The following is a 23,739-nucleotide window of genomic DNA, read 5'->3' as shown; positions in this document are numbered from 1 at the left end:
ACACATTTATAGATTCACGACATTCACCACACATCGAACACGAACACAACGATAGGTTCACGACATTCACCACACCTCGCAGCTTGTAGGCAAACGTCAGTTGACCGCCGAGTTTCCAGTCTTGGTATTTTTTGTTTATGGGCATAACCATAAACAAAAAATACCAAGACTGGAAACATTCGTACGTCTTTCCTCCCAAAACCCTTTTGTGAACAGTGCTGTCTGTGAATATATGTGAAAGCCACCACGTTGGTAAATGACGTTAACACGCACACATTTATAGATTCACGACATTCACCACACATCGAACACGAACACAACGATAGGTTCACGACATTCACCACACCTCGCAGCTTGTAGGCAAACGTCAGTTGACCGCCGAGTTTCCAGTCTTGGTATTTTTTGTTTATGGGCATAACCATAAACAAAAAATACCAAGACTGGAAACATTCGTACGTCTTTCCTCCCAAAACCCTTTTGTGAACAGTGCTGTCTGTGAATATATGTGAAAGCCACCACGTTGGTAAATGACGTTAACACGCACACATTTATAGATTCACGACATTCACCACACATCGAACACGAACACAACGATAGGTTCACGACATTCACCACACCTCGCAGCTTGTAGGCAAACGTCAGTTGACCGCCGAGTTTCCAGTCTTGGTATTTTTTGTTTATGGGCATAACGGTCTTGAGTTGGAATCGTTATTTTTCTGTATCTTTGATTCTTTTCTTGTATTCTTGTTGTGTTTTTGCATTGCAAAATCGCGTTTTAACTGTTTCTTTTTTAAGGCGGGATTTTTGGAAGAAAAATAGAGCTGTGTGTGTGCAGATGGATTGTGGACGTATTTAAAAAAACAACCTGAACAATAAATGCATTTTTTCTCTAATATTTTTTTCATAAGGTAGGTTGGGATGTGGAATAAATGAGCATGAGGTGATCTGTGGTGAATATGAATACAACATTTTTTTCAAAAAATAAAACATAACTTTGTTTTTGAAAATGTTATGTTATGTTATGTTATGTTATGTTATGTTATGTTATGTTATGTTATGTTATGTTATGTTATGTTATGTTATGTTATGTTATGTTATGTTATGTTATGTTATGTTATGTTATGTTATGTTATGTTATGTTATGTTATGTTATGTTATGTTATGTTATGTTATGTTATGTTATGTTATGTTATGTTATGTTATGTTATGTTATGTTATGTTATGTTATGTTATGTTATGTTATGTTATGTTATGTTATGTTATGTTATGTTATGTTATGTTATGTTATGTTATGTTATGTTATGTTATGTTATGTTATGTTATGTTATGTTATGTTATGTTATGTTATGTTATGTTATGTTATGTTATGTTATGTTATGTTATGTTATGTTATGTTATGTTATGTTATGTTATGTTATGTTATGTTATGTTATGTTATGTTATGTTATGTTATGTTATGTTATGTTATGTTATGTTATGTTATGTTATGTTATGTTATGTTATGTTATGTTATGTTATGTTATGTTATGTTATGTTATGTTATGTTATGTTATGTTATGTTATGTTATGTTATGTTATGTTATGTTATGTTATGTTATGTTATGTTATGTTATGTTATGTTATGTTATGTTATGTTATGTTATGTTATGTTATGTTATGTTATGTTATGTTATGTTATGTTATGTTATGTTATGTTATGTTATGTTATGTTATGTTATGTTATGTTATGTTATGTTATGTTATGTTATGTTATGTTATGTTATGTTATGTTATGTTATGTTATGTTATGTTATGTTATGTTATGTTATGTTATGTTATGTTATGTTATGTTATGTTATGTTATGTTATGTTATGTTATGTTATGTTATGTTATGTTATGTTATGTTATGTTATGTTATGTTATGTTATGTTATGTTATGTTATGTTATGTTATGTTATGTTATGTTATGTTATGTTATGTTATGTTATGTTATGTTATGTTATGTTATGTTATGTTATGTTATGTTATGTTATGTTATGTTATGTTATGTTATGTTATGTTATGTTATGTTATGTTATGTTATGTTATGTTATGTTATGTTATGTTATGTTATGTTATGTTATGTTATGTTATGTTATGTTATGTTATGTTATGTTATGTTATGTTATGTTATGTTATGTTATGTTATGTTATGTTATGTTATGTTATGTTATGTTATGTTATGTTATGTTATGTTATGTTATGTTATGTTATGTTATGTTATGTTATGTTATGTTATGTTATGTTATGTTATGTTATGTTATGTTATGTTATGTTATGTTATGTTATGTTATGTTATGTTATGTTATGTTATGTTATGTTATGTTATGTTATGTTATGTTATGTTATGTTATGTTATGTTATGTTATGTTATGTTATGTTATGTTATGTTATGTTATGTTATGTTATGTTATGTTATGTTATGTTATGTTATGTTATGTTATGTTATGTTATGTTATGTTATGTTATGTTATGTTATGTTATGTTATGTTATGTTATGTTATGTTATGTTATGTTATGTTATGTTATGTTATGTTATGTTATGTTATGTTATGTTATGTTATGTTATGTTATGTTATGTTATGTTATGTTATGTTATGTTATGTTATGTTATGTTATGTTATGTTATGTTATGTTATGTTATGTTATGTTATGTTATGTTATGTTATGTTATGTTATGTTATGTTATGTTATGTTATGTTATGTTATGTTATGTTATGTTATGTTATGTTATGTTATGTTATGTTATGTTATGTTATGTTATGTTATGTTATGTTATGTTATGTTATGTTATGTTATGTTATGTTATGTTATGTTATGTTATGTTATGTTATGTTATGTTATGTTATGTTATGTTATGTTATGTTATGTTATGTTATGTTATGTTATGTTATGTTATGTTATGTTATGTTATGTTATGTTATGTTATGTTATGTTATGTTATGTTATGTTATGTTATGTTATGTTATGTTATGTTATGTTATGTTATGTTATGTTATGTTATGTTATGTTATGTTATGTTATGTTATGTTATGTTAGGTTATGTTATGTTATGTTATGTTATGTTATGTTATGTTATGTTATGTTATGTTATGTTATGTTATGTTATGTTATGTTATGTTATGTTATGTTATGTTATGTTATGTTATGTTATGTTATGTTATGTTATGTTATGTTATGTTATGTTATGTTATGTTATGTTATGTTATGTAACGATCGTAGACTTGGCAGAATGTCTGCCCCCACCCACCCTACCTCCATCTAATTTTAAATAGTGAATCAAATTTTAATACATACTTTTTCGTTTTAATTATTTTATGTTTTCATTAAATTGATCGTCAAATATGTGCGAATTTATTAATAAAATAGCAGTAATGTTCAAGCTATCTATCCTTAATAAACTTTTGTTGGCATTGATTTTAAATCTATAACAAATGATTTATAAAATTTTATTAATCATAGAGTTCCAAATTACGACTGAATTTCGTTTTTACGGAATGTTTAACATACAAAATTAAATGCACTTATAAGGCTAGGCGCACATGTGCGATTTTCAGTCGTTGCTACTAAAAAATCGCAGTCGCAACATAAAATAACCGTGCACACACTTGAGACTAAAAAATCGCGCTACTATTTTTTATTGCAAGAAAAATTATTATGTTTGGTCGAAAAAAAGTTGACCGTTTTTCGATAAAAAAAATGCATCATCTCAAGATCAAAAGAGCCAGGAGATACTCACTGTTCAAATCTAATGGTCAAATGACCGCAAAGAAAACAATCACGAAATCCGTTCGTAATGGAAAATTTCATACAAATTGTATCTACGATCGGATTTTATGATAAGGTAAATTCATGAAACGTTGTAAGCTCTGGTAAAAGTGGTAAAGTGATAAATGTCTCAAAATTTGGTAAGGGTTTGACAGCTTGTTTACCAGATTAGAAATAGAAATAGATTCTCTGCAGTGTGTATGTTTGTATCTTATTTTAGGCCCCACGAGTACCATTATTTAACCAAAGCATTGTATACTCATTCTATAGTACTGGGTAAATTTCTAAGGGTCTTCTCTTAAATTTTTATGAATTTTATGGAATTGTCCTTTTAACTTTCTTATCGTTTATAAAAAAAGAGCCACTATACAACACTTTCTAGTAATATCCCTTATTGTACTTAAAATAATTGTTTCAAGTGTCGCACGTGCGGGCAGGTGCATTATATTATATTCTGTATAATATATCCTTATGTGCAGCAAAAAAAATCGCGAAAAATAGAAAAAATCGAGTGGTTTAAAATCGCATGTGTGCGCATGATTTGACCTCTTTGCGACTGCTACTTTTTAGTCGTTTTCGGTTTAGTGTGTGCATAACTATGCTGGTTCATTTGTTCCATTTTAATTTGCGACAATCGCGTCGCCAAAAAAATGGGACAATTTTCAATTTTTTAATCGCGGCTATTTTTTAGAAGCATGAGTGTTTACCGGCATTGAAATGCGTGTGATCCATTTTTGCGACTGAATATGAATAATCGTGCGACTTAAATCGCATGTGTGCGCCTAGCCTAATTTAGTTAATTCTAAGTTTTTTATGGATTGTTGTAAAAGGCAAAAGTTTTTACCTACTCCTTAAAAACAATTGTAAGAAGAAGAATTAATACATTTTAAATAAATTTGGTTATCTTCATACATAAATCAAGTTGGTAGTGCAAAAAAAAACAAATTCTCTATCAATTCTTAAGAAATAAAAAAAAAACTTAAAAATAATGATAAAAGTTCGTTTAAAGTTACAAAAATAACTCGTTAAAATGGTTTTTAGCTGCAAAGCAAGTACCTAAACCATTAAATTTCTTGCAAAACAAAGAATTTTAAGAAAAAATGTTTGAAAATCGAGCCGTTATTTTAGACAGTTTTTTTATACATAAACAAAAACTGAACTTTTTAAAAATCCAAAAATTATATTTGGAAAATTTTCCTTATTTTTCATATAAGAGATCCTAAAACGTTTTTGTATAAATATAACGGTTCAAAGTATATTTTTTTTATTTGATAGGTACCTACGACCACGTTTGCCAAATAATATGATTTTTTTAGCAAAACTGTTAGAGCCATTTTTGAGAAACCCAACCTATTCTTTAAAAGGTTTATTTTGGTCCTAAAACAAATTCCCTCTACGAAAAACTCTAAGTTACCAATATTCAAGTAGTAAAATTGCTACAGATCTAGATAAAGGCAGACAGGCAAAATTATTGCGAGACCCAATTTTTCGTTTTTTGTTATCTCGAGTTCGATTTTTTAACGAATCCTTAATTTGAAATTTAAAAGAATATTTTTTGGAAAAACTAATTTAATTAAAAAAAAACGTTTATTGCAACTGAAACAAAATTGCATCGATAGAAAAAAATTGTATTAGGTACAACTGAAAAATATTTGCATTAAAAAAAAAATAATTATTGCAACTAAAATTGTAAGAAGTTCGACGAATATTAAAAATGAATTATTTATTGCCCACACCCCCACACTTTGCATTCATTTGTTTTTTTCTATGGAGAAATTTGTTTTATTTGCAATAGGTATTTTTTTTTTAAGGCAAAATATTGTTTTTGTCAATAAAGATAATGCAATAGTATTTGTTTAATGCAAAGCATTATCAAGTTGCAGTAAATATTTGTTTTAAAAAAGATGTTATACAACCCTGCTTTATTTTTTTGTATTTTTTGCTTCCATCAAAAAAATAAAGTTCACCTGTTTGAATGCAATTCAAATGTAAACAAAAACATGAATAGAAGAACCTGCTTACCTACCTTTTTTTCATAATTTGCGCGCACTAAAGGGGTTTTGGGTACCCTTAATATGTATATAAACACAGTACGAGCTTTAGGGAAAGTGGAAAGGACTTAAAAGGAGATGCCAATGCACATTGGTTTTAAAGTTCTGAACATTAAAATGGGAGGGAAAAACTGAGGCGGGTAATGCATTCCACATTCTCGTAGTACGGCTAAAGAAGGAATCTCTATATTTACGGTACGTCCGAAATTGGGCTCTAGTGTAAACTGATGGGCATTCCTTGAAGTACGAGTATCACGGTTGAATTGCTTAAGAGGAGGAATGCAACTAGCTATTTCGTTTGAACATTTTTTAAAAAAATACCTTCAAAAAAATAAGGACAGGCATGATACATTCCGGGGGGTTTCGTTTTAGCGATAGTAAGCAGCATTGTGTTTTAGAAACATTAAATTCTACGCGGTTTCTTATTCCCCATTGGACAATGCATTCGAGATCAGAATTTAATGAGCTTATCATATTTTGCCGTTGAAGATCAACATCCGAAGGACATGGGTGTAAATCCTTAAACGAATATGAAAAGCTGAGGGTACTATCGTCAGCGAAACAATTAAGTGGATTAGAAGTTTCAGAGAGTAGATCATTAATAAAAATGAGGAAGAGAGTCGGAGACAAAGCGGAGCCCTGAATCCATCCAATACAACTTGAATTGAACGATTCGAAAGGTAATTTCTAATCCAACGAAGAAGAGATTCATCAATGCCGAATGCAAGCATTTTCGATAAGAGAGCTTGATGCCAAACTCTATCAAATGCTTTTGAAATATCAAGTGCAATAATCTTACTTTGTAAAGATTTGTTCCACTGATCGGTGAGATAAACCATCAAATCACCAGTGGACCTATTGCTACGAAAGCCGTACTGCCGGTCATTAAGAAGCTTCCGTTCTTCGAGATATTTCTTTAGCTGGAAATTAATCAGCGTTTACATGACCTTGGAAAGAAGGGACGTGAGTGCAATCGGACGATAGTTAGAGGGTGAATAAGATTCGCCTTTTTTAGGGAAAGGCTGGACAAATGCTGTTTTCCATCCACTCGGAACGAGACCAGTAGTGTAGGACAGATGAAAAAGCTTACGCAGTAGTTTTGCCAGCGTGGAAGAACACCTCTTCAGAACGATGGGAGGAATACTATCCGGGCCAGCGGATTTGTGTATGTCAAGATCTTTAAGGACTCTTGCCACTCCACGAGTACGAAAAAAGATGGGTCCCATACAACTATTTACTCTATCAAGTGAAGGGGGAGTCATGACACTTTCTGGTAAAGTTGAATTAGCAGCAAACTGCCTGCCAAGAAGGTTAGCTTTCTCGCGAGAACTAACAAAAGGAGTGTCATTGTTAACGAGCGTTGGAACGGAAGATGAAGTTGAGTTTTTAATATTTTTTACAAATGACCAAAAATTTGTACTACCTGTGGGACATTGAAGTATTTTTTGTCGTAATCTTTGGTCATGTAGAAATTTGGTCCGTCGAATATGAGCGTTGCTAGCCTTTCTTGCTTGTTTAAACTTTGTTCGGTTTTCCTCAGTAGGGTTGGCTTTAAAACATCGAAACGTTACCTCTTTATCCCTGATTACCTATTTACAGCTCGAGTCAAACCACGAATTCTCTTTCGGTTTGATGGTTTTAACCCTGTTGGGGATAAAATTTCTCATTCCGGAGAATTAAATTTGTAATCATATCAGCACAGGAATCAACGTCACTATCGAGGAAGCATAGTGACCAGTTAAAGTTTTTAAAGAAATTGTTGAGTCTCTCCCAGTTGGCTTTCTCATATTGCCAAACAGTTCTCTTTGGTGTTTTTTCTTTAACTGGATTTTTAAGACATGAGAAATTTGCAGATATGACACAGTGATCTGACTTACTTAAAGGCGATAATACACTAACAGTGTATTTATCAGGGTCAGAGGTAAGAAAGAGGTCTAAAGTGTTCTCAGCTTGACCATTAACGTCTGATATTCGAGTTGGCTCGTCAATAAGCTGAGTAAGATGGTTTAATTCAGCGAAAATCTCGACATACCTTCCTTCGGGTGTTGTCTGGCCAGAATAGCGAAGCCACGAAGAATTGTGTACATTGAAATCGCCCGTAATAACGCTTTCAGTGTGAGGATAAAGGGAAACAATCCTTTGGATGGAGTCGGACAGAGCATCAAATTCGTTAGAATTACTGTCCAGGTTGGGGCTTCGATAAATGAAACATGTATGAATGATGCGCTTATTAACCGTGAATTTTAACCACATGAAATTAAAATTGGTGTTTGCACACGGGTCTTACTGTGGTTGGAGTTGATAAGCTGCATCATTTCTTATATAAATGGCTAGTCCATGGTGAGAAAAGAATAATGGCACTAAGCAATACCCATGAACAGAGGCGGATTTACAAATTTTCATGGTATAGGCTCTTCAGTTTTTGCCGCCCTTGCCCTTATATAGACCCAGCTCTTAAAATCTTCAAGTAAACCAACAAAAGTGGTTTATTTCGTGCATTTTATTTCAATGAGTTTGAGTTATGCATTAAAATGATGGTTTGCACGAAAATCAGGAGTCACTTCGGTTAAATCACAGCTGTGCACAGGTTTGTTCTTAACATCATGAAAATCTTGGGTAAAATCAAAAGGTCGCATCATTAAAATCACTGGTTGCCCCCTTAAAATCACGAGATTCCTCTTTAAAAGTCACGGTTTCCACCCGAATCTTTGCTGTATTTTCGCCAGTAAAACACGGATAGCTTTAATAAATCGCTGGTATTTTTGTATAACCATCGGTTCCCCAAGTAAAATCACATCAACTTTTTCAAATTATGTACAAGTACATGTGATAGCTTCATTAGTCCTTCTTATTCTCACGTGGAAACTCCTAAGGAACGTGATTATTAAAAAAACACGAAGATGGTTTGTTGCGTGTGATTGTTCTATTTTTTTAAGCGTATTTTTTTTAGATTTTCATAAAAAAAAAATTGAAATCACGGTTTAAAATCACACAAAAACTCAGCCTTCTGGTAAATCCACCTCTGCCCATGAAGATTAAATTCAGATTGTTCTGAATTTTCACTTATTTGGGTCTCACCACAGCTGGCCTGTTTTGTACAGTATAAATGTACACATCACAGAAATTCGATCGTAGCCCACGAATGTTGGCATAATCGACCCTGACTTTACCCACCATTTATATATTCAGAACTAAAAAAAAAACTTGCATCGATCCGCCCCTGGTTACTTACCAACACATACAACAATTTATCTGGAATCAGATTTGATAACAATTGCGGTATTGAAGATGAGTGAATACCAACAATGCTACAGCTGCTAGGCAAATCTGACTGCAAGAAAGACGGGGGAGGGAAAAAGAAGGAATACTCGATGTGCTATATGGGTGCATGGGCATTGCGCGACGCGAGATTTGTTTTTTGTTTGTGATAACAGAGAGGTGGTTAATGTTGATGTTGTTATTGTTTTTCAGCACTGCAATTACTGGACCTTTCTATTTTTTTTTTTTTTGTTATGCACTGATATGGGTGTTGTTGTTTAATTTTATGCACTGATTTTTTGTTGAATTTGATTTCTATTGAACGGGGTTTTTGTTTTTTTTTTTTTTTATAATTATTTAAAAGGCTAGTGAACTATTTTTTTTTTTTAATTTTATTTTAAAGACATTTAACTAGTAACTGGTAATAACGACGTAGGAAAAAAAATTAATAAACAGATTTAAACGACAACGAGTACACTTCACTTCCGACAAAGCTTTCGCAGACGTGCTACCGATGGGAGGCAGATTGGCACTCCACCTATCCATCTACCTAAATTTTCACAGATTTAAAGGACCCATACACATACACACCAGGCATCCTTAGATGATATAATAGGAGTGCTTGTGCTGTTTGTTCCGTGAAGCTTTTATAGAGGGCTCTAGTTTCTTTAAGTTTTTCGATGAGTACATGTCTCCATTTTATTTTCATTTGATGGCTGTCATCAACAAGCGTGTTTATTTACAGCTGCGGAATCGCACTGAAAAACGAAAGCGGCGACCCCTATCCATGTATATGGCGTTACAATGTATTAGGTATAGGAACAAGCACTTCATATATTATATCCTCTAAGCAGGCACCACGCTTGTGTGCACACCATGAACAAAAAATACCAAGACTGGAAACTTTCGTACGTCTTACCCCCCAAACCCTTTTGTGTACAGTGTTTTCTGTGAATATATGTGAAAGCCACCACGTTGGTAAATGACATTAACACGCACACATTTATAGGTTCACGACATTCACTAAACATCCAACAAGAACACAACAATAGATTGACGACATTCACCACACCTCGCAGCTTGTAGGCAAACGTCATTAGACCGCTTAGTTTCCAGTCTTGGTATGTTTTGTTTATGGTGCACACCGGAGCGAACACACCAAGTAGTGTCTTTTCTATGGGCCGCCTTATGCACGCAGACGTCATATCGCCCAACGACATCGGCTTAATGTATACGTAGATACACACACTATGCTCATGTTCATATTTCACCAACACTCTGCACCTCATATGTATGTCTAGACTGTAGATGTCTACTACATAGAGATGGGTAGTTCCTTAGCCAAATAGTTCCTGGAACTAGTTCCTCACTTGGAATTAGTTCCACTCGTTCCACAAAATTGATTTAAACAGTTCCATCGTTCCGACACAGCCACACACAAAAGAAAGAAAGAAGAAGAGGAACAAGAAACAAAACGAAAGCGAACATGTCTCTGTCTCTGTTTGAAATACACAACACACACACGCATGTCATATAATTCTCATCCAAAGCCAACACACATGGATGCGAACGAGTTGAGCGTCAAAAATTCACAAACCAAAACCACAACTTCACTCTTATGAATCATGCTCATGGACATGGAACTACATTAATAGTTCCAGTTTCATGTCTTCCATTAGGAAAAAATTCTTGATAGTTCCGCGGAACTAGTTCCAGGAACTAGAAGGAAAAAATATTCAATATCATACTATTTCTTTTTTTGATACACTTTCCTAAAAAAAACTCAAATTCTTGATAGTTCCGCGGAACTAGTTCCAGGAACTAGAAGGAAAAAATATTCAATATCATACTTTTTCTTTTTTTTGATACATTTTCCTAAAAAAAAACTCAAATTCTTGATAGTTCCGCGGAACTAGTTCCAGGAACTAGAAGAAAAAAATATTCAATATTCTTTTTTTGATGCATTTTCCTAAAAAAAACTCATATTCTTGATAGTTCCGCGAAACTAGTTCCAGGAACTAGAAGGAAAAAATATTCAATATCATACTATTTCTTTTTTTGATGCATTTTCCTGAAAAAAACTCAAATTCTTGATAGTTCCCTTCAAGCAAACAGGTCCGACCTCGGTCCGAATTCGCTCCGCCTCAGGCGGAGCTGAGTCTGACTTCGAGGCAGAAACTGGTCCGCAGGCGGCTCAAATTAGTATGGAAATTAGAATCACCGCGGAGCCGATTTTATATGTATTGGTTTTTTTACCACGATTTCTCCTTCGACTTTGTGTTCATATACAAAAAGTTGCAAGTGTGTGAGTGCAACCCCGTCTTTCGCGGTCGGAGGTCGGAGTGTCTTTTCTGAACTCCGTTTTCTTGCTTGAAACTCCGTTTTCTTGCTTGAAGGGTTCCGCGGAACTAGTTCCGACCGAAAAAAGAACCGTTCCATGTTCGTTCCAGCTTTGGAACTGTTTTGCGCATCTCTACTACTACACACAATTGAACAATCTGATCGGTGCCCAGCCCAGTACCTATGCAATCTCAAAATCAGCCAACACTCTCTTATAAAATATTTTCAATTACATACAGTTTATGTACATATCGTCGGCGTAAAGCAAAATTGTTCTAAGTCTTTAAGAAATTCTATGTACTTAGAACAATTTTGCTTTACGCCGACGATATATACCTATTTGAAATATTTCGCAGCTGATTGCTTAGAAAGTCCAAGACGAATTGAAATCACTTCCATAAACAAAAAATACCAAGACTGGAAACTCGGCGATCAACTGACGTTTGCCTACAAGCTGCGAGGTGTGGTGAATGTCGTGAATCTATAAATGTGTGCGTGTTAACGTCCTTTTTTATTGTTCCCTTTTTAAATTAAAAAAGCTTTTTTGTCAGCTGAAAAATTCTCTTCTCCTTTTTGATTCCAATTTAAAAAGCTCTTGTCGACGATATTTTTTGCTATGGGATGCGATATCTGTATATGTATAATTGTCTGTGATTTTAGTGACTCGCTTTAAATTACAAATTTCTGTATTATAATCAAACAAAATTATATTTGAATTTCTGTAACAAGATACAATTTACATTTCGAAACATTAAGTGGAGAAAGTGTGTCATCAGTCAAATCGAGTACCTAAAAATTGTACCACCACCCTATAAATACCTTAAGGTCTGAATACGACCTTGATATTAACTTACTTAACTTATTTATTTATATACAGGGTGTCCCGGCATGAGATAAGAAGAATTTGAGACATGATTCTTGGGTATATTTAAGAAAAAAATTGTCCCTTTAGCGATGATTTAAGAAAACTCTTACTTTGGTATGCCTTTACTCATGTTAATGTTAATAACTCCGTTAATACTTATGATAAAAACTTCATTAATGTCTTGATTTTTAGAAGAAATGCTATACATAGTTTTAAAAAATGTTAAAATCTTTTTTAGTTGCTCAGATATTAATTTTTAAATGGAATTATTTTTTTCTTACCCATGATAATTTTTGACTTTGGGCCGATTTTCTTCGTTAAATGTGTTATAAACATAGTGTTTTATAAATTTATTCTTATGAAGAAAACAATAATGAACAAAAATGTTGTTCACAAGTTTGCCAGAAAAGTCATAGATTTTATGATATTTAGGAAAACCTGCACCAGGTAAAATCTCTAAAAAATCTGTTTGTTGCTTTAGTCAAAAATGGGTACGAATTAAAAATTTATTTTTGAAGTCTAAAAATCAAGACATTAATGAAGTTTTTATCATAAGTATTAACGGAGTTATTAACATTAACATGAGTAAAGGCATACCAAAGTAAGCGGTTTCTTAAATCATCGCTAATAAATATAATAAATATAAAGGGTATCAACTTTGCAGATAGAGAGTTACTGTAAAATAATTTTTTTCTTAGAATATACCCAAGAATCATCCCTCAAAGTCTTCTTCTCTCATCCCGGGACACCCTGTAAATTCAATTTCATATATATACTTTGCCGTAATATACAAAGTAAAATTATCTTTTTATTGTAGGTATCTAAATTATAATCATTAATGTGTACCTAATTGATTTATTTTAGGATATCAAGAATTAAAATTGAGCAATTTTGTAAGTTAAATTCATACCCATTCAGGCAGACGATAGAGTCCTGTCATGCCTTAATTATTCATAATGTTAAAATTATCTAACAAATGTATACAATTTTAAAGTTCAAGTGACCTCAACGTTCAACTCCAAATTTATAAAGCGTTTCGCCCAGGTACGACAGTGGGCTCATCAGTTAGATCTGTCGTACCCTTACTAAGACGCATACATTTTCTAAGTGTCTGAATTTAAACAAATTCCCTTAGAATCCTAAAATTCACAGTATATTCATGCTGTGAGTTTTATATATGTAGTGTAGGTAAACATCGACCAAAATAAGGCGTCTTAGTAAGGGTACGACAGATCTAACTGATGAGCCCACTGTCGTACCTGGGCGAAACGCTTTATAAATTTGGAGTTGAGGTCACTTGAACTTTAAAATTGAATAATATTCAATCACTCCACTTAAAATAAAAATAATTTTAATAATATTTTATTATTTTTGTTATTTTTTTCTTCGTTATGAAAATGTATACATATATGTTTCTTTAAATGAATAAATCTAATCTAATCTAATCTAATCTAATCTAATCTAATCTAATCTAATCTAATCTAATCTAATCTAATCTAATCTAATCTAATCTAATCTAATCTAATCTAATCTAATCTAATCTAATCTAATCTAATCTAATCTAATCTAATCTAATCTAATCTAATCTAATCTAATCTAATCTAATCTAATCTAATCTAATCTAATCTAATCTAATCTAATCTAATCTAATCTAATCTAATCTAATCTAATCTAATCTAATCTAATCTAATCTAATCTAATCTAATCTAATCTAATCTAATCTAATCTAATCTAATCTAATCTAATCTAATCTAATCTAATCTAATCTAATCTAATCTAATCTAATCTAATCTAATCTAATCTAATCTAATCTAATCTAATCTAATCTAATCTAATCTAATCTAATCTAATCTAATCTAATCTAATCTAATCTAATCTAATCTAATCTAATCTAATCTAATCTAATCTAATCTAATCTAATCTAATCTAATCTAATCTAATCTAATCTAATCTAATCTAATCTAATCTAATCTAATCTAATCTAATCTAATCTAATCTAATCTAATCTAATCTAATCTAATCTAATCTAATCTAATCTAATCTAATCTAATCTAATCTAATCTAATCTAATCTAATCTAATCTAATCTAATCTAATCTAATCTAATCTAATCTAATCTAATCTAATCTAATCTAATCTAATCTAATCTAATCTAATCTAATCTAATCTAATCTAATCTAATCTAATCTAATCTAATCTAATCTAATCTAATCTAATCTAATCTAATCTAATCTAATCTAATCTAATCTAATCTAATCTAATCTAATCTAATCTAATCTAATCTAATCTAATCTAATCTAATCTAATCTAATCTAATCTAATCTAATCTAATCTAATCTAATCTAATCTAATCTAATCTAATCTAATCTAATCTAATCTAATCTAATCTAATCTAATCTAATCTAATCTAATCTAATCTAATCTAATCTAATCTAATCTAATCTAATCTAATCTAATCTAATCTAATCTAATCTAATCTAATCTAATCTAATCTAATCTATAAGTTGTTCAAAACGGAAGATTTTTCTTTATAGGTACCTATTTAAAAATAATTTTTTATCATTTTAGATTGCATAGGATTATTTACCATTGTTCAGCTCCCTCCTTAAGACATGATTCTTTCAAGTGCAATTTATATAGTTCCTGAGCAAATTCCTATGTTTAAAAGCGATAAATGAAATATTAGTGAAACTTAAGTTCTTATGACTATAATACTACACCTACCTCTCCGTTTTCTGGTGGATCCCCATTTCCGAAAGTTGATGCAATTACAATGAGCAGCGCTTCATGTTCCATGAACGAGATATCATAGTCTGACATACAGCAAGTCTTAAAAATAAATTAAAAGAAGGTTTAGTTTTGTTATAGGGGAAGTGGGAGCATGATCGCCCCTTTAGTGTTTGATTGTCTTGAAAACCAATATAAAACTATTTTTAAATTAATCCCTGCTCGGGCGCCATGAAAAATCACAAGAGTTTTTGTGAATTAGCTCTTATTTTGAGCTTTAAGTGTAACAATAAAAAACTGAATTTGAATTATATTAATTAAAATGAACTAAAATGAATTTAAATATTGTTTGAATTAAAATTTGAATTGTACTAAAAATCCAATTTAACTATTGTGAACTAGAACTTAACTGCTATAATATTTAAATTCCGCGCCTTTCGGCCATATTTATTTCACTTTAAAAGAAAGATGAAAAAGAAGAAGAAAAAGAAAACGGAAAATAAATCATTCCACTAAAAGTTACCGCACTCTAAGCACGTCGTTTTATTTAACTCGTTTTTTTTTCTATTGAAAGTTTAATTTCTTAAGTATTTAAAAAGTGTTAACTTAAAGCTCAAAATAAGAGCTAATTCACAAAAACTCTTGTGATTTTTCATGGTGCCCGAGCAGGGACAAATATAAACTAATTATTTTGTTATATTTAATTCAAGTCGTCGCGAAGTGATATACATAGGTATATATATCGCATATTATATATATACACTAAACGATTTTAACAATTTAACGATATTTTTATTGAACAGTAATTATACCTATATATACAATTTGCTTAAAGCTAGTTATCTTCAATTTTACATTGATTATATTAGTATTATGTTGGCACAAAAGGGGCCTAACGTTTTTACATTGTTTTTTTTTTTTTAACTAAATTTACAGTTAATTGTCATTGTATTTGTTTAAAATTTTAATTCTGTTGGCAGCTTCTTAACTCAGGTTGTTCAGGTCCGGTTGTCATTGTGAAGGTTGGATAAGGGAGAGGTGAGGCTTTCAGCCACGATAGTGAGCTGACCCATTCAGCGTAGAAGGGAATGTTTTCTTCGTCGTTGGTTGATATCAAATCCTCATCCAAAAGTTCCTTAGCTTCTAAGTATCTCTGGTTAGGATGACTTGGCTGGTTCATGATTCTTCCTATTATTGGGTTAGGGTGGTTGGTCAGGTTCTGTAGGCATCATTTGCTTGATTGGATAAGGTATTTGTCGAGTTTTATAATTTTGGCTTCTTCATACAGTCTCTTGTTGCTGACGTGTTTCCTGCGTATCCTGTCGTAGTACATGCCTGTACAGATCCTTAAGATCTTCCTCTCCAGTATTGCTAACTTGTTTAGATGGGATTTTGTCACCGTGAACCAGATAGGAAAACAGTAGGTGATGATAGGCCTGATGAGCTGCTTGTACAGGAGAAGCTTTGTCTTTTGGCTGAGTCCGTTTCTTTTCCGCATAAGCGGATGAATGCGATGAAAGGCGAAATTGGCTTTTTTCAAAACGGCTGCTGCTTGAGGGTTAAATCGGTTCTTCTCATCGAATTGTATTCCCAGATATTTGACGTTATATATACACTAAACGTAAGTGCGCCATTAATTAAAAAAAAAATTTAAACTTGATTCAAGTTCGGTGGAATCACATAAAACGGTCGTGAGTGCATAATTCTACCAATTCTTACGTAGAAAACCACCCCCATATCAACACCAGAGTTGCAGCTTGTTTCATCATCACCACCGAAGCGCTAGGCCTGCTGAAACCATCCCAATGCACGAAAACTGTTGCTTCTAAAGAAGACAATACGTCAGAAAAAGAGGTATAAAAAAAATTGAAAGTGCATAAAAAAAAAAAAATAAAAACTAAATCTAATATTAAAAACTTGCAAATTAATTGCAACCATTTAATTGCACTTGCACCCACTTTCAATCTTTGTCACATTTTCAATATATATGTACACACATACACATATATAAAGTGAAAAATAAACAGAAACAACTGTGGTGAAATTTATTTATTTATTGATTTAAAATAAACTCCTGCTCAAAATTAACGCACACTTTTGTTTTCTTTAGTTATACCCCTGCATCTTGTTTGAAATGGCTTTAAAATTATTTGTTGTATTTTTTTGTGTTTGCTTATTGTTTAGCAAGTCAGAAAAATGCTAAATTGCAACAGTATTATTAACCAAAAAAAAGATAAACCAAAGGAGACTGGGCACTTTTGTATGGGACGTGGCCCATCGGTGTAACACATTGTGACATACGTCAAATGAAAGGTCTCGATGAGTGTATTATTTGTTTATATGGGCAAAAGTCTGTATCTCGTGCAGGGAAAGTGCAGTGATGCATTTTATGCTCAAAAATGTATGTAATAAAATTCAGAAAAGTATACATTTTGACTTGATGCTCGATTAAATTGATTCAAAAACATAACATAACTGTGTTGGAAGTTCAATTGGGCTAATCCATCACCAGTTTTCACCCATGACGCAATGCATTTTTCGGTTTCTAGAGCACTTTTGTATGGGACGTGGCTAATTGGTGTAACACATTGAGACAAACATCAGATGAAAGATCTCAATGAGCGCATTTGTTCTTTGTATGGACAAAAGTCTATACTTCGTGCAGAAAAAGTGCATTGGTGCATTTTATGTTCAAAGATAAATGTAACACATTGAAAATTACATACATCAAAGTTACTGATATTTCTTTGAATAGACAATAAACTCTATCTCGTGGAAGGTGCAGTGGTGCATTTTATGTTCAAAAATGTATTCAAGGTTATTTTAAATGTTTGTGTTTTTAGAACAAAAAAAGGTGGAGAAACGACTAAATCCATGTCGTATGGTTTGTGGTTTAAATTCATAATACCTACCAACATTTTATGAGTAATATATGTAACTTGTAGTTTGAGTTGCATTTTTGAAAAATTAGTCACAACCTTCGTATATTTAGGTAGTTTCGCACAGAAGATCATATGCTTACTCAAACATTTTTTGTTATTGCATTTCAATCTATAAAAAACGATAAATGCATTTTTGTTTTAAATTAAAGCAGTTGATGGATTAGTCCAACAGAACACCGTTATTATTATGTTTTTGAATCTAGCCAATAGAGCATCTAAACAAATGAGCCACGTCCCATACAAAAGTGTTCTAAAAAACGAAAAATGCATTGCGTCATGGGTGAAAACTGGTGATGGAATAGCCCAATTGAACTTCCAACACAGTTTTGTAATGTTCTTGAAACAATTTTATCGAACGTCTAGTCAAAATGTATACTTACTTACGTATATACTTATACAAAATGTATACTTTTCTGAATTTTATTACATACATTTTTGAAAATAAAATGCACCAATGCACTTTCCCTGCACGAGATACAGACTTGTGCCCATACAAAAAAATAATACACTCATCGAGACCTTTCATTTGATGTATGTCTCAATGTGTTACACCGATGGGCCAAAATGCCCACTCTCCTTTAGCAATTCAAGGTCTGAAAACTGATATTAAAATAATTTTTGTTTTTTAAGAAAAAAAATTTAAAAAAATGGAAACGCGTGACAGTTCTTTCCAATAATTTTTTTCAATACTTGGCATTTTCTCCTCTAGCGCATATGGTAATTTGGAGTCGTCTATTCTTTCCACGAATTAAGTTTTGAAGGTTTTGTTGTAACTTTTCTTTCATTGCAGTTTTCTGTTAATCAAGAATGCTTGGAGGTGGATTTCGGCCGCAAATGCATTTTTTTCAACATTTCCTAGACATGTTCTATTGAATTTACATCCGGATATCTGTGTGGTCAATTCAAAGGTGGCACATTTTAATCATGAAGATATTCTCAAACCACTCTAGCATGCATTATAGTGCATCAGACTGATTTGTGGACCAAATCTAGGGGTGATTGGAACCGCATGCTGTTCGAGAATATCAGCCAAGTATCTTTGGGTACTTAAATTAGGTCTAGGAGATCTCACTAACTCCGTAGGTGTTGTGAGGCAGAGTTTACTCCATGAAAATTTATGACTCATCTCTAAAAGTTTCGCGGGTTGACAGATAGACTTCAGCATACCTCTCCAAATCTTCCCCACAAACATTTTATTCCATACCTTCAATTTAAGCTAAATCCTGTCTTATTTGAGAAAATAACCACGATACTGTGAGATAAAGTAATAGTAGGACTTTTTTGTAAAATAAATATGATGTGCGTTAAATTTGAGCAGGAGTGTATATTAATTAAATTTTTAATTACATTACAAGTGAATTAAACTAAAATTTCACGAAATAATTATAAATTTGTCGGTCGAATCTGAATCTGTCGCGCCGCCGCACAGTGGGACGACCCATAGCAATAAATAAAAAATACAACTATTTTAGCGGTACTTTTTATTAATTGTTAAGTGTTCCTAAATATATGAAAGCTCTAAATGTAAAAAAAAAATACATTGATCAATTGGTATACGAGTAATCGACGGGTTAACATTGGTATTTTTTTCGGATTATTTTTTGAAAGTTTTTTGATAGTTTTGGAAATATTCGTGTGGTTATAAATCAATTCAACAATGGTTAATAATAGTAATGAAGGTGTTTTCATTAAAAATGGTTTTTAAAAAAGTGGATTTTTTTTGTGGTTGTGTTTTTTTATGTCCATTTTTAGTGTATTTGTTTGTGCCTAAAAAAAACATCGTTCATAACTTTAATAAGTATTTTCTAAAAATGGTCAAAAATGGGTCTTGAGTTCTTTTTTGTTTTATAATCAGCAATGTGTTCTTCAACTAAATCACGAAAAAAATCCTGCTCCAACTTGCAATTCTTTATGAAATTGACATTTTATGGGATCAACTGCTTTGATCAAAAATGGTGACTTATTCAAAATATGGCTCGATTGTGAAAATTTCAAACTTTTCGAACAAAATTAAGCTGTTAATTGGATTGGAATAGCTTAATGAAAGAGAAAATGCGAAATTTAAAGAAATTCCGAGGCTTTGTGTGTCAGTTTGAAGCAAAAATGGCAGCATTGCCAGAGAAAGAAGGAGATCTTTATGGACAATAACCAACGATGGCTCCACTTTATTTTTTTTGCAAGTTCGTAGACCAGGACATAAGCTTCTGTTTGATGAAAGTAAAAAAAATATTCAAGAGAACTTCAGGCAAAAAATGGCACCTCTGGTGGACACAACCTGGGTATGGCACAACAAATGATGTCAATACTAGTCGACGTTCTTTTTCGAATCCAAAGTTGAGTTCCGAAATAACCCGTATAGATAAGAATATCATCTTTAAATTTGCATTAATTTTGACAACACTTGCTGCTGGTCGAGAAATAAATATGGACACGTTTGAAGAACTAATTTTTGGAACAAAAAATCTTTATCTTTCGAAGTACAGCTGGTACTGTATGTCTAGCAGTGAATATAAACTTTTACTCCATGCAAAAAACATAATAAAGTTTATTCATTTACCTATACAGTGCCGGTTTAAGCACTACCGGCGCCCCTGGGCAAGATTGCAAGTGGCGCCTCTAAAAAAAAATTCATCTAAAAACAATTTTTTAAAATCACGAAAAAAAGCAATAGCAGATTATGTCTTACCTCTCATATACTTGTTAATGCATTTATTAAAAATGTGCAGTGTATTAACTTAAAAAGGTTAACTTAAACAAAAAAATTAATTATTCATGTCATTTAGGCTCAATTGACAAGACTACCTTTATCTCTGACTTTTTTGTTTAAACACATTTAAAGATTAGGTACAGTTGGTCTTATTTGAACAATATTTTTTCAAAAACTTTTTCAACTAGGTACATTAATGTCGTTTTCGATTGGAATCACTCAATGATTCACTCATTCTGAAATCCAATAAAAAACTTTGAATCGCTTCCACCCAATTCTAAAATTTAATATCTGTATTGGTGAAAAATCAAATATTGTGTTTTGTTTTTTTCACTAGGAGAATAAAAAACTTGCAGCACGCTTCTTAATGATTCCAGGCGCTTCCGGACGGCCAATCGAAAACAACATACCTTTATAAGTATAAGGTTTGTTCGTTGTGAGCTCTAGGGCACTCTGGGTCGCTCCGAATTCGTTGTCAAGCGTTTTTTGTAGCTCCTTTTTCAACCAAAGTTATTTCCTCTGTGTTCGATGTTCGCTGATGAAACTAAAGCTCTGAGGTGTTCGATGTAAAATGAAAACCCGAGAAACTCTGATTTTTTCACAGTTAATTGAAATGACTTAGAGTGCCCTGGAGGGGGGAACAACGAACAGACCTATTTTTTTATTCTCACACACAAACGTAGTTTTTATGAGAAATGGAGAAGCTGTGAATTTTGGCATTTCTGGATTTTGGGTTTTCGGGATTTTGTGTTTTTGGGTTTTCGGAATTTAGGGTTTTCTGGATTTTGGGCTTTATGGGTTTTTAATTTCGGGATTCTGTCCGTCTCCCTTCTCTTTCCTTATTCATTACTATAGGGGCACCTTTGTAAAAATTAAATTGGTTGGAGGAATATTAGGATTGCTTTAGTCTTTCAAAAGAAATTGGGGCGCCTTGTTCTTCAAAGATGAACGAAGATTTTGGACACCATTGTCCTTCCGGAAGCCAAATAAATTAACCCAAAATTGGGGGGCGCCTTCATTCTTCAAAAAGTTTAGGACAAACAATACGAGCGCCGTTGAAAATGTAAAATAGAAACAAATTGGGGCGCCTTTGTGAATGTAAAAAAAAATAAAACATCGATTGGAAAGACTTCGTTATTTATATAACTTTTGTAAAAGTTCGGGGCGCCTGCGGCGCCCCTCAATTCTTGCGCCCCTGGGCGATGGCCCAGGCTGCCCCCCCCTAAAACCGGCTCTGTACCTATACCTAGGTGTTCTTTCGATAGAAGCGTTGCACAGTGGGTCACCTCCCATACAAAGTGCGGTCAAAAATATAATGACCATTTTTTCTTTAATGAAACACCTGTATTATCATTTTATATGATTTATTATTGCAAAAAAATGCATGAAGTCAATTTTTAAAAATTTTGGTTATTTTCAAGAAAAATAAAAAAAGGTAAAAAAAAATTTTTTTTTGAAAATATAAAAAAAAATGGTTAATGCCGGAAATGGACCTGCCTGTCAGTCGAGCACTTTACCCTTACCCTCTAGTTCAGTCTTTTATAAAAATAATAGTGCCAAAAAGGAATTTTTTTAGTTTTACGTTGTAATTTTTTTTTTCCGTGTATCGTCATTTAAACTCGTATTACTCGAAAAGGGGAAAAAAGGGGAAAAAACGACGCTATTATTTCGAAAGGTAGGACGGCATTCTTCATTTGAGAACTTAAATTGTAGAGGGCACTCGAAGGCAAACCAACTAAATCTCTAATTTAATGAAAATTGAGCTAAATAAAAATGGTTAAAATTGCTTCGCTAACGAGCCCTATTACAGTTAGCCTTAATGTTATTTAACAATATAATTTATGTTTTTAGAAAGTATTAACCTTCTCGTTTAATATCCATAACAATTTAATACTGTTCACAATTTTTAACACCCGCTATCACTATCGCAAGTTCACACCTTATTACTGCAGCGATTAAAAAACTGTACCTTTTTTTATATACCGACTTTGAATGGCTATTAAGAAATGAAAAAAAGGGTAACCGTCAAATTTTTTTTGGTTTTGGTTCGATGGGAGATTGTAGAACGTTGTTTAATCATTGGATTTTAAAAAATTGACATTTACTTTTTTTATTTTTGACCTATGGCGGGACCCACTGTGCGTTGTAAGCTAGGTACAAAAAAATAAGGAAAGCTAGTTGGATCATACTCAAAAGAGTTCGACGTTGAATTCAATTACCGACTTGATTAATCATTTATTTATTACGTCAGATCTTTAAATTTGAACATCAAAACTAGTGCTGCATTTCAATTCTCAAAAAGTGACCCAAATATGAATTTTATTGGGTTAACGATAGTTAAATTGCAGAATTATACCCATGGAGTTAGATCTTAGTAATATGCATAATTCTTCGGAAAGTGATGGTGATTACTTTATGCATAGAAGTATAAATTTGTTTAACTATTTATTTAGCTATTAAAATAATGTAATCTAGATAGCAAAACATAAGCAAACAATTATAAATAAAAATTAATATAAAAACAAGTTCGCTGCTCAGCTCTTTTATATAAAATATCCTAGATTTATATGTTTTAGTGTATCAATTTCTTTGTTTTTAGATTGCAATTATAGATATAAGTGATAAAATACTATTTCAAGCATATTTGGCTGAATTTCTTATTTTATTCCCAAGATATTAATTTTGCCGTTTTTCCCATACACTCGTTCCAGTGTGCGCCGCACCGCACAGTGTGGGATTTCGCGAATTTAGCGGAATTTAATTCGAAAAATGACTTGTCTTGTTTGATGCCAAAACCGGTTTTTCTTAAAGCTAATAGATTGTAGAAAGTGGTAACAAAAGCATTGATAGGTGGGGATCATGTAAACAAAAAAAAAAAAGAAAATAGCTTCGAAGTTGCAGTTGGCGATTTTTTTCTGTTTATTTGGTGAAAGAGATTACTTTGCTCTTAATTTTTTCTCGTGAGTTTGGTGTGTGTTTTAATAAAAGTTTTATTTTTTTTATATTTTCTAAATATCAAGGTATAATTATGTAAGTAATTTTTTATTTCACAGGGTGTTTTAC

The 23,739-nt window shown here is 32.0% G+C and overlaps 1 protein-coding gene across 5 annotated transcripts in view; it reads right to left on the bottom strand.

Annotated features, from left to right (window-relative positions):
* The window catches only part of LOC129905198 (nitric oxide synthase), an 822,682-nt gene that overhangs the window by 141,602 nt on the left and 657,341 nt on the right, over positions 1 to 23,739 (bottom strand). For all 5 annotated transcript variants that reach the window (XM_055980616.1, XM_055980618.1, XM_055980617.1 and 2 more), the window contains 2 exons: positions 15,025 to 15,129; positions 14,888 to 14,955 (listed from right to left, as the gene is read on the bottom strand). In XM_055980616.1, coding sequence (XP_055836591.1) covers positions 14,888 to 14,955; positions 15,025 to 15,129 — 173 coding nt within the window. The remainder of the gene's footprint in view (positions 1 to 14,887; positions 14,956 to 15,024; positions 15,130 to 23,739) is intronic.

This window comes from Episyrphus balteatus, chromosome 1 (assembly GCF_945859705.1).
Source record: "Episyrphus balteatus chromosome 1, idEpiBalt1.1, whole genome shotgun sequence".
Lineage (NCBI taxonomy): Eukaryota > Metazoa > Arthropoda > Insecta > Diptera > Syrphidae > Episyrphus > Episyrphus balteatus.
The sequence above is the reverse complement of the archived record's forward strand: the minus strand, read 5'-3'. Positions and strand labels throughout refer to the sequence as shown.